Source organism: Aspergillus alliaceus (genome assembly GCF_009176365.1).
Source record: "Aspergillus alliaceus strain CBS 536.65 unplaced genomic scaffold BDW43scaffold_2, whole genome shotgun sequence".
In the NCBI taxonomy this organism is placed as follows: domain Eukaryota; kingdom Fungi; phylum Ascomycota; class Eurotiomycetes; order Eurotiales; family Aspergillaceae; genus Aspergillus; species Aspergillus alliaceus.
Window position 1 is genome coordinate 747,062 of NW_022474685.1, and position 11,838 is coordinate 758,899.

The 11,838-nt window shown below is 38.8% G+C and overlaps 2 protein-coding genes across 2 annotated transcripts; one reads left to right on the top strand and one right to left on the bottom strand.

Annotated features, from left to right (window-relative positions):
• Positions 1-537: 537 nt before the first annotated feature.
• BDW43DRAFT_305853 (uncharacterized protein) lies at positions 538-1,035 on the bottom strand (the record flags this gene model as incomplete). The annotated part of the gene is made up of 2 exons (XM_032045882.1): positions 538-762; positions 826-1,035. 2 exons carry the CDS (start codon positions 1,033-1,035, stop codon positions 538-540), a joined length of 435 nt encoding a protein of 144 aa, XP_031905802.1.
• Positions 1,036-3,341: 2,306 nt separating this feature from the next.
• Positions 3,342-5,394, top strand: BDW43DRAFT_260376 (HET domain-containing protein). Its single transcript, XM_032040197.1, has 3 exons — positions 3,342-3,493; positions 3,560-5,093; positions 5,167-5,394. The coding sequence occupies exons 1-3, from the start codon at positions 3,355-3,357 to the stop codon at positions 5,378-5,380; spliced, it is 1,887 nt and encodes a 628-aa protein (XP_031905803.1). The 5' UTR covers positions 3,342-3,354; the 3' UTR covers positions 5,381-5,394.
• Positions 5,395-11,838: the final 6,444 nt, after the last annotated feature.

Sequence of the window (11,838 nt, forward strand, 5' to 3'; positions counted from 1 at the left end):
TGTGTCTGTTCACTTGGAGAATATGGTGTACGTCCAACTAAAGATCTCCGTTGCTCAGAAAGATGCAATTACATTCAGGGGAGTATTTACCCACGCATTTTATGTATGTTAGTTAGAAAGCAACAAATTATAAAGAAGCTATCGGCCTTAGACATACACAGTACCGCAAAGCAAGGCTTGCCACTTGTTCTTCTGTGCCAAACTAAATAGAAGCTGAAGGGATAGAGTGACTTTTTACAATATGGCAGTCTGTTTAAGAACACCAATGTATAGAGATCAATCCCCCTTCTGGTATTACCATTCCCCCAACTTAGCATCAACCGTATCTTCCCAAAAATGCTTCAAAGAGAACAGCTCCGTAAGTACAGCCGGCTTAAGAAGCTGCACCCCAACTGTCTGCTGCGACATGGTTATTGGATAAGCTGCGGTGGTCGAAGCGGCCCCGTCCAAGCTAATACAGGCAAAACTCATCATAGTTGTTGTCCAGGAAGACACATACACAGCCTGCGAGAGATCTCACTCCATGCTCTCGTATAGCTAGCAGACCCGCCCAGCAGCTATCATCACCGTATCGCAGACGACAAAGGCACTGGTGCTTTTCAAGGGACTTCCAACCTTCTCACCGTCGGGATCAACTTGCTGGAAGAATGTACCGGCAAACTGTCCGCGACATCCCGTGGCGATGAAATAAAAAATAGGGTTCCAGATCTCCTTCCAAGTCACCAATGCGCCGCTGTTTCCGAACGTCGCCGCATGCGCACTCTAACGATGGTTTCCACCATCCGTCAGTCAGCTCACTGGACTATCGCCGTTTTCCACACCGACTTCTGATGCCGCCTGCGCTGAAACCTTGGTGTACGTATCAGAGAGTAGGGAAATAGCGACATTCCGATTGTTGGTATGATTCCGTACATGAGTAGAGCCACTTCCCATCCGGGCATTTTCAGTAACATCAATCGCACCTCGAAAGACCCAGGCAAAAATATACCGAGTGTTTTCCGCAAACCGAGAAAGAGCACTGTTGCTGCCTGACATCCCTCCTATGGGTTCTCCTCAGTCTCCATTGTGGTATTCTCATTAGAGATTTTGACGCCGTCGTTCGATTGCACACCGGCACGAACAGCATTCGTCAGAACATAAACGTCGAAGCCAAGATGGAATTTAATTTTTCCTGATAGGGTCGGATGATATGAGTGCTTGATGCCGCGCTTTCAGACAAACGCGCAAGGATGTAAGCAGCGCCTTACACAGCTTCGTATGGGCTACGTAGGACTGGGTAGCTACCTACAAATGGTTCATCTCATGGGTAGCAATTCATGTGGGCGTGTAGCGTACGGCTAGAGAGGAGTGGAGGTCTGCATTTTTTTTCTATTGCCCGAAATGAAATTATTTACGAGGGGGATGGACGGAGTAACAGGAGCAGAGCTTGGAGACCTCTCCCTGCGCACTGGGTGGCTGATCGAGCGAAACATTACCGGACGGTCAATCAGTCGATAAACCAGAATTATGGAAACCGAATTCAAACAGATATAGGAGCGATCTTATGCTTCCTGGTCGGTGCAGGACTGTTTGGAAAACAACTGAATTGTGAGGAGGAGAGAAGAAAAAGAAGGGGGGAATTGGGGGTAGTAGCGTAGTTATTGTGTAAATACTTACTAAGGAGTTACATGTGTCTTCTGCCGCAAATGTCCTGAGGCATACTGCTGCTGCTTCAAAGTTCTATTAAACCCAAAGCGACGTGCATTTATGTTGTCAGGGTAGCTAAGGGTTGCCGCCACTGTCAGCTAGTCGGCATGTACATCACATCAACCCTGAGTACCAGGTCTTCCAGCCCGCGGCAATTCCCGTCTTATTCAACGTTCTGAGTCATTCCCAGGAGTAAATGATAACAGTTGCTATAGCCTCATTAAGGGCATGTCCAGCAGTCTGATGAGTCAATCCCCCAGGGGTTACAAGAGGACCATGTCCCTCGAGTCTAGATCATTGAAACAAGAAGGAATCACGATGTGCGAGTAATTTGACGGTGGGCTCATATCATGACCAACAAACCATTCAAGCTAGATTATATACACGAGCCACGAGGCCTGACGCACATATCTCCGTATACGGATATTGCTAGAAACATTCATGACCTTTATTCTAGACGTTATATAATACGCCCATGAAATTACCTAGTATCGCAGGCACCTGACATATGCTTGGTGATCAGGCCACCTATAAAAGACCTCATGATTCCCACCTAGACAGGCCCTCAAGGTAATTGAATATGGATCATAAATTCAGATCGTTTGATATCATTTAATATGTATACATTGGGGCTGCTCGACTGTTCAAGCTTCTATAAATTTATTGGCCTGGAAGGGTCCGCACAAAAGTTGGGGAAAGTAGCAAGATCGAACGAGGGCGCTCTCCACTCGTTTTTCCCAAGCAGAGTTTTCAGTGATTTTACCGAGGCCTAGTCGATACTCACAAGTGCAGTATCACAGTGCTAGCACAGAGATCTTAAGAGGGAATGTTGTGAATTGAGGCTCCACCAGGTAAACTTCTATAGTATACCTGTTGGGGCCTCAATTCACAACAGCTACAAATACCGAAATGACTGGCAACCCTACTACTTTAGACTTAATCTCAAATATCGGGAATAACCTTCAAAAGTGAAAGGCATCAATCTCTCTTAGGTATTTCCTACAGAATACTTAAAAAGATAGTTGAACAGAGGGAGGTAGCTCTGTTACCACCAGAACGGGCATAAATGACCGATAATTGCAAAGCTCACTCAGAGTGATGTACCTCAAATGAAACCCTAGATGTAGTTAATCTAGTGGGAATTACGCAAACGCGAATATGCCGTAGCCTAAATACAACCTGAATTAGAAGCCATCCATTGCGCATTCTATGTGATTTTGTATTATATTCTCCTTTCTCCGTTGCCTGAGAAGGATGTACTCCAACGAAACGAGGGACCGAGCAGATGGATATATATGTTGGCTAGGGATTCGGGCTAGCGTTCCTGATTGGATCGGCTAGTAGGATGATCTGGCCGACAAGCGTTTAGGTGTTAGTGGTAAATATAGCTGTAGATAGTAGGAATAAGGATCATGATTTTGGATGAGAATGATCTCCACATAGTGCCTTAACAGTATATATATTGGTGGATTTTTCCATGGATTTCTCGGCTATTCACACAAGGGTAACATTTATTTTTGATGAAGAAGGGGAATACGAGCAGGAATGGGATTTGCTAATAGCGTGGCTGTGGCTAGAGAGCATGTTGCATATAAATTGTTTCGTTTCCCCGCACTAGTAACGTTGTCCTTCCACAATCACGAGTACGGTATCAATGATAAGAGCACCATGTCGACAAATGGTCAACATCCCCTGTATTCTCCCTTGCCTGCAGGAAAATGGACGCGGCTTCTCATCCTTGAGCCAGGCCCTTGGGATCAGGATGTGATCAGCGCTACTCTTGTCACTAGTCAAATTGGACGTGACTGTAAGATCCTCGTTATCCTCCATTAGGGAGCCTGGCTGGCTAATACTAAACTGAGCACGGGTACAGCCTATGAAGCAATTTCATATGTCTGGGGCAACCCCAGAAATATCAGACAGATTAATTGCCAGGGCTATTCACTCAATGTCACGGCCAATCTCTACTTGGCGTTGCGTCAGGTAAGGCGAACAAGCGAACCGAGACGCATATGGGCCGATGCCCTCTGTATCAACCAATTAGACCTACAAGAAAAGGCGCTCCAAGTTAATATGATGGGTGAAATTTATTCCCAGGCTGAACAAGTTATCGTCTCGTTTGGCGACGACGGCAAGAACGGAGAAGCAGCAAGAATCGCATTCCAAGTCATTGAGGATTATAATCTCCTCGCTGCGAAGTATCTGTCAGAGGAGCGGATTCGTACTGGAGAATGGTGGCAGCCGGATGGGGGCTATGGTACTATTACCTCTGAGCGTCTGCAACATGTGGTTCCGATATTTGAGCAGTCCTGGTTCCAGCGCGTCTGGATCCTCCAGGAAATCGGCCTTGCGAAGAAAGCCTTTCTTGCTTATGGAACTTCCGTGATTGACTTCACCAAGATCATGGAATTTGCACAGGCCTGGGCGAGGACTGGGAGGCACTTCCCAGACATTTCCTTCAAGTCTGGATACATTTCTGATCTTTTCAACTCCGTTTGGGTTTCGTACACAGACGCCCACAACTCCTGGTTTCGGGATTCGTACATCCTTACGACCATCTCGCGGCATACGGACACGTCGAACAGCGAATTTGAAGATGTGTTATTCAGGGCTCGACATATTCAGAGGGCGACTGACCATAGAGACTACGTCTATGCCTTCCTTGGCCACCCTCTCGCTAAGCCAAGAACTGGCAATCTCTTACTGGAAGCTGACTACACCATAGACCTAACTGAACTGCGGCTTCGTTTGTTCTCTCAACTGAGCACCCGCTCACATCGGTTCCTGGGATTAGTGTGGAACTGCTCATCTAAGGACCTGAATAGTCAAGGTCCCTCGTGGTGCCCTCGTTTGGATACTCGTCGAGCCTGGACCATAAACGGTAGGTATGCTGCGGACCGAGGTACTTTCACGTCTTTCCAAGGCTTGTCTACCAAGGAAGTGGACAGGTCTCGGCTAAAACTCCGCGTGTTCCTCATTGAGACTATCCTCTCTTGTGGTGAAGTCGCCGATATACCCCCTGAGAGCAAAATGAAGGAGGCTTGGGATAGAGAACCAAATTACCGTAACGCAGAGGAGCTACTAAGTGAGAATCCTAGCCTTGCCGAACGATACTGGTCCCTTCTTCGGGAGTTTGAGAAGCAGAGCAGCCTCGCTTATCCGGATATGGCACTCGCATTGGCCAGCACGCTTCTTGGAATCTGCGACAAGGATGATGACCTGAGCATTGCCCGAAGCTTCATAGAGTACTGTGGCAACTACTGCGGCTCTATACTGGCTCATCTCCGTGATTCCGGGTGGCTCAAACAGTACAGTTCGGGCCCCAAGGCACGCTACATCCCATTCCTGCAGCGGGCGGCAAATCATATTAATGGAGAAAGGTTTTTTATTACAATGAAAGGCTACATGTATGCCACCTCATCTATCCCCTTCCTTGTTTATTTCGCCAATACCCTACTAATGTAGGTTTTGGCACTATAGCGGCACGGGCTCACCCTTAGTCGAACCTGGAGATCAGATATGTATTATTCCTACAGTTCAGACTCCACTCGTTATTAGGCGTATTCCAGATAGGCCTGGAATGTTCCACGTCATTGGGGCGTGCTACGTACATGGTATGATGTATGGCGAAGTCCTAGAGAGGCTACAACAGACTGCGGGATCGATACAAATGACCACTGTGGTGTTTCTATAGTGGACTGATTTGTGGACATATTTCCCTGCGAGATATTGTAGAGTATCTGGAAAGATATTCGTATGATACGATATCAAAATGATCAGATTTTCAAGATCCCTATCAAACTATCTAGAAGGGCCTATTTAGGTGGGAATCATGAGGCCTTTTATAGGTGGCCTAATCACCATAGTATTCAACCATCCACATACTTCCGCAGGTGGTCAATTCACCAGGCGTATGTCAGGTGCCTGCGATGCTAGGTAATTCCTTGGGCATATTCAATAGATATCACCTATTACGTTTGACGCTAGGACGCTTAACAGCGAGGAAGAGTGCTAAGGCGTTTACTAAGAAAAAAGATATGGACTATCTTCTAGTGAGTGTTCTCGCTGTATTTTAAAAGCAGAAGACCCGCGATGCATTGAAAATGTGCTCCGGAAAGTTTTCGTTGGTGTCTACGATCAAAAAGCCCAGAAGCTCAACAATAGCATAAAACATATAGAATACTTGCCATACTCGCCTGATCGTAACCCTATCAAGTATATATAATTTCCTCTCAAAGAAGGCGTATATATAATAATCCTAATAATAAAAACTGCAATGGTTTTGATAAGAAAAAGAATTATCCATTGGGAGTGCTAGAACAGTCCTTGAGCTCAATTCGCCTGGATATCACAAAAAATATAATAGGTAGTATGGGCAGGCGTCTCAAGACGGTTATTCAGGTTAGGGGCTGGTAAACTAAATACTTAAATTTGGTTTTGCTATTTCTCTTTATATATTTATGTTTTTCAGTTATTAATATATCATATATTTCAATGTTACAGCTATTCTACTAAAAATGCTGAAAAAATAGATATTTTAACGCAGTAGGTATGATGAGGCAGTTCCTGAAAAATATGCTGATTACGCAGACTTATTGAGAAGAACTATACCTATGATACTATCACCACCCCTTGTGGGTTAGGCGATTGACTATAACAGCTTCAAGGACCTTCTTTAGTATATATAAGAGAGGAATCAGTCTACATACTTCAGCGGCGGTATAGTTAGGCTTTCCCAGTTTCCGGAGTACTATAATTCGCCCGTTTCCTCTATCGCGGGTAATAGCTAAGATTAATTAACACAGTAAAGATCTAAAGGATCTCTTTGCTAAGGTATTGCTGTAGCTGCTTCTATACCAGTACCGGGAGCCTATTCTCTCCCGACGCTTTTATCGCTTTGGCGAAAATAGACGCAGTAGACTTCTTACTCTGTGATTGGTGCTCACATGATCTCTTCCTTCTCTTCTATATCTATATCATTTTCCGGGGTTCTATCTAAGGGAAGAACTGCTATCTCTTCTGGTTCGTGTTTCAATAGCCGGATGGTATCGTACAATTCTCGCGGGCGCATGTAGGACGCTGCCTTCCAGAGATGGCTCTCTCCGGCCTTATTTATAAACTCTTTCCAGTGGTTTGCTTTCGCCTTTTCGATAGCTCTTGTCCAAGTTCTGCATTTCAGCCCCATTTTCTTGAATAGGGCTAGTGATACTGGATCATAACGTCCTCTTTCAGCGTTTCCTTCCTGTTATCTCCGGCGCGCTTTCCTGGCTTCACATTGCTGTGTCTTCAGTCCTTAGGAGAACTATCGCCTAGAATAATGCGATGGTTTAGATATCGGTGTGTGCTGGTCTATCGTTGTGGTAGTGCATGAAATAAGGGTCGCTACTGCATCATCGAGCTCTCTGTCGTTGATTGGATGGCTGGGTCCTGTGCCGTTTGTGTTTGCACCCCTAATTCTTTTCCAGTCTACGCGATCAGATGCCTTCCTAGGCTCTAAATTGATAAAGACGAACGGAAAACGAGAACCCACAGATCTCTTTCGAAGATGTATGACAATCGCAAACAGCAGAGCCTAGATTCGCCGAAGGTACAGTTGATAGATGTTGTGATCTCAGGGGAAAGATGGGCAGGATGAGGCTGTATCAGCTACACGTACGTAGCCTACTGAGGACCGGATGCCATTCCGGTAGATGCTCAATTCTATGGACGACTATATCAATTATCTTGACTGCTTCTTCTTCTCTCTTTCAACTAATCACTAGTAGGTAAAGCCTTCAGGGGCTATGGCTATGGCTATGGCTACTATTTAACGTCACTCGGCGGGTCACGTGGCAACGTGATCCGCGGCCTCCCTAGGGGCAACTGGACGTGCTGCCTAAACAGAAATCTCACTAGGAACTAGCTAAGTACATGCTTGAAGCAGCAAATCTGAACACTATATATTAGAGAAGAGTGAAAGAAGTGCCTGGTACTATTCTGGCCAGGTCTTCTAGACTTAGAAACCTGCTTTAGCTATCTATAGATAGAAAGGGATGCTGTCTATCTCTATCCAGGTAGAAGTATAGACTGTTATACTATTTAGTACTTAGACAGGCCCAGTTTAGATATATATCCTTAAAAAAGAATAAAACTTATATAATATAGCTAAACTCTTTAGTTCTAGTAGCTATACTAAAGAGCTAGTTAATTATCTTTAATAGACTAGTCTTTAGATACTTCTATCTATCTCTCTAGTGCTTCCTGATATATAGATAGAAGAAAAAGTAAGTAAAAGACTTTAGCCTGCTACAGGAGTAGATTACTAGATAGTCTAGATAATAGTATTTTTTATAATATACTATAAAGTTTTTATAGCCTGTACAGGCAGCTATTAGCTGGTCTAGAATCTAGTAGAGAAAACTATATTTCTAAAAATAACTACTCTTTATATAGAGCCTAATATTCAGATTATAATAGATCTGTAGTATAGTCTTTATATATATTACTAAAAAGTCTATATAGAGTTACTGTTTTATCTTCTATCTAAGATAAGATAAAGAGAAAAGAATATAGAAACTATTAATTATTATATTTTATTTAGTAAGTTAGTCTATAAGTTTATTTTCTGCTATTTCTAAGTGGCCTGGAATCTAGTATATCTCTAGAGACTTATATAATAAGTCTAGAAGAGATAAGGCTTTCTTTTATTATATTAAGAGCTGTCAGAAGATATCTGTAAGTCTGTACTAATAAGAAATTAGTCTATTATATATAAGAAGACTGGCTGCCGCTAGATTATTAAGTAAGATAGTTAAGTAGATAGTATATTAAATATATAGCTGTCTAATTATAGCTTAGAGACTCTTTACTATATTTATAAGCTCTATATTATAGATCTTAGTTTTCAGGCTGGCAGGGCCAGATCCCTAGATAAAAAGAATAGAGCTATAGTATACTATATATCTATAATCAGTGCTATATTCTGTTTATAAGCTATCTGAATAAACTAATATTTACAGTAATACAGGAGTATATTCTTTACAGAATATTAGAAGTATAGATAATAGCAGAAGAGATATCTCTATTTAAATATATTCTAATACAGAAATAGAGATATATTAGAGTATAGTATTAAGTCTAGTTTTAAATTTAGATCCAGTTTTATCTGCTATATATATAATTAGATATTCAGTATCTAAGCTTATATATCTAATATATATTCTCTAGAGAATACTGTTAAGTAGAGCTTTTAGATTAGACAGATCTATCTTATAAAATAGTACTGCAGTAGATAATAATTTATAGATAGAGAGAATAGTTAAGGTAGCTAAGCAGAATAAGAAATATAGAAAATTAATAATCTATTATTATTTAATACCAGTATAGAATACTTTTACTCTATAAAGTACTGTCAGTATAATATATTATATAACTACTGCTTATATAGAGATAACTGGATAATCTTATTAAATATTACTTAATCTTTAAAGATACTGTGCTAGCTACTTGTTCTGGCTAAAGATATAGTTTATATATAGTCTAAAGATAAGCTTAGTATCTAGTAGAATCTCTAGCTAGTAGATATAACTAGATAGTTTAACTATATCTAGTCTTAAAAGAAGAATAGTAAAGAGAGACTAGTTCTATTATTTAGAGAAGTACTATATCTCTATCTTTTCTAAAGAAAAGAAAAGACCTGATTCTGTACTGAATATAGTAATTAACTGATAAGTTTTAATAAGCTACTAGAAGATCTTTTTAAAGATATATTTAATAAATAATAGTTCTAGATTATCTATATAATTAAAGAACTCTTTATAGGCAGTAAATACTATTACTATATATAATAAAAAGAGAATTAGAGAGAGAAAAGATCTCTATAGTAGATCTTTCTTTAATAAGTCTATTACTATAGTATTCCTAATCTATATTAAGACTAAATAGTCTAATAGCTAATTCTAGATTAGCTAGATTAGATTATTATTCTATTTTTATAGATATAGTTAGAAAAGCAGCTATTAATAAATTACAGTATTAAAGATCTCTTTTATATCTAGTAATAGTAGTAAAGTAATCTTTTCTATTTAGAAAGTTTTCTCTATCCTGTAAATAAGGACCTGGACTAGATTTATTATAAAGCAGTCTGGAAGTATACTGAAGTAATAGAGTAATAGTAGCTTTACCTGAATTATCTATATAGCTATATACTGTATAAGAAGCTGTTCAAGACTCTTATTTAAGATAGATAATAGACTAATAGAATATTAGATACTTGACTAAATAAGATCTCTCTTGTCTAACTTTAATAGTATTATAATTTTTATAGTCTTAAGAATATATAGATAGCAGTCTTCTTGTAGATAGTGGCAGTAGAGTAGAGTAATTAAGTTATCTAGAATAGACTAGAGCTCTCTCTAGACTATAGTAATAAGTTTATTCTCTCTAGAAGTAAATAAAGTAGAGATATAGAGAATAGACTAGTAGTCTTCTTTAAATAGAAAATCTAGTAAATCTAGAGATTTAGTAGAAAAGTCTTTTTTTTACTAATCTAGAAAAGAGACTTTCTTTTTTAAAAGATATAAGAGAAAGATATTTATCTTATCTTATAGAGTTATAATCTAGATATTCTAGATATTTAGAAAGGAAATAATAAGCTAATCTAAATATTTATATTACTTTATAAAAATAAAGATATTAATAGATAATATAGCTTAATTAATCTACTTTTTCTAGTAATTAACTTTTATATAGAAGACTACTTTCTAAAGTAAAATATAGTCTAGGATTTATTGCTACTATATTTATTATAATAGAATAATAAGTTCTGGAGTTTACTAAGGAATTTATAGAAGTCTATAAATATTATATTCTAATATATTATAAATTACTAGCTATACTCTACTAATAAGCTTCTCTGCCAGTATATTAATAGAAAGACTTAGAAATAGTGGGATTAGAATAGTCCTAGTCTTCTTCTAGTTAGTATAGCCTAGTTTTAGATAGGATAAAGATTTATTCTAGTTTACTATTATTAAGATAGTTATATAATTACTTGAGATACTTAGATAGTCTTTAACTATAGTTTTTATAGACAGATTTAAAAAAATAAAGTCTAAGATATTATATCTATAGATAAGAGTATCTGACTTAAAATAAAGTACTAGCTTATAGATTTTAAGTTACTTTATTAAATCTGCTAAGCTAGCTAAGATTAATTATAGCCTAATATCTAGCTATTAAAGAAGATAGTAAGTATTAAAATTCTCTGCTAGAATAATATTCTATAGAGAAGAGTATTAAAGTAGTATATAGAGAGTTAATAAAGTTAATCTAGATTAGACTAAGATAACTGGATTATATAAATAATAATAGATATTAATAATAGTAAGGCCTGCTGTATAGACAGCTGCAATATTAGATAAGACAGGCTGAGAGAATAAGTATACTGGGAGATTCCAGTATATATATATTAAAGCTCTAGGTCTGGTCTTCCAGTATATAGTAGGACTAAAAAATTAGTAGTAAAGATATATTTTTATCTAATAATTTATTTTATTTATTTAAGATTCCTGAATAAGAATAATATCTATCTTAAATAATAGTAGTAGATTATAGGCAGTGTTATCTCTTCTAATATTAGCCTAAATTATTTTTATAGTTCTGGCTAAGAGAGAGCTTAGCTAGTAAATACTTAGAAAAGCTAGCTTAATAGTTAGCTTAGTAATAGATTAGAAAGCTAGGCTAGTAGATAGTCTAAAGAGTATAGACTAGTAAATTAATTAGTAGAGGATTATTTAACTTATTATTATTAAAAGATAAGCTAGCCAGCTTTATAAATAGCAGCTAGAGTATCTTAGGAGAGACAGATAACAGTGCTCTTTTATACTTATAATCTAGCAGAGCACTTTAGATAGTCTGCTATATAGGATCTAGAGTAATTAATATATTAGATATAGCAGATATAGTCTTGTTTAAAGAATCTGCAGATATAGCACTCACTAGACTTGTTAGGCCCGCGGGTTGGGCCGGGTTTTTCAGGTTTTGCAACCCAGCCCGTTGGGTTTGGGCCGGGTCAAGATAGTATGCAAACCACCCATGGGTCAAAATATATATATGTGAACCACCCGCGGGGGCCCACAGCTGTAGATCCTTTCCTAGTAGAGCAATGATTTA

Coding starts and splice junctions, on each gene's coding strand:
- BDW43DRAFT_260376 (XM_032040197.1), top strand. CDS start 3,355: ATGTCGACAAATGGTCAACATCCCCTGTATTCTCCCTTGCCTGCAGGA. Junction 3,494..3,559: donor TAGTCAAATTGGACGTGACT/GTAAGATCCTCG, acceptor GCACGGGTACAG/CCTATGAAGCAATTTCATAT. Junction 5,094..5,166: donor ATTACAATGAAAGGCTACAT/GTATGCCACCTC, acceptor TTGGCACTATAG/CGGCACGGGCTCACCCTTAG.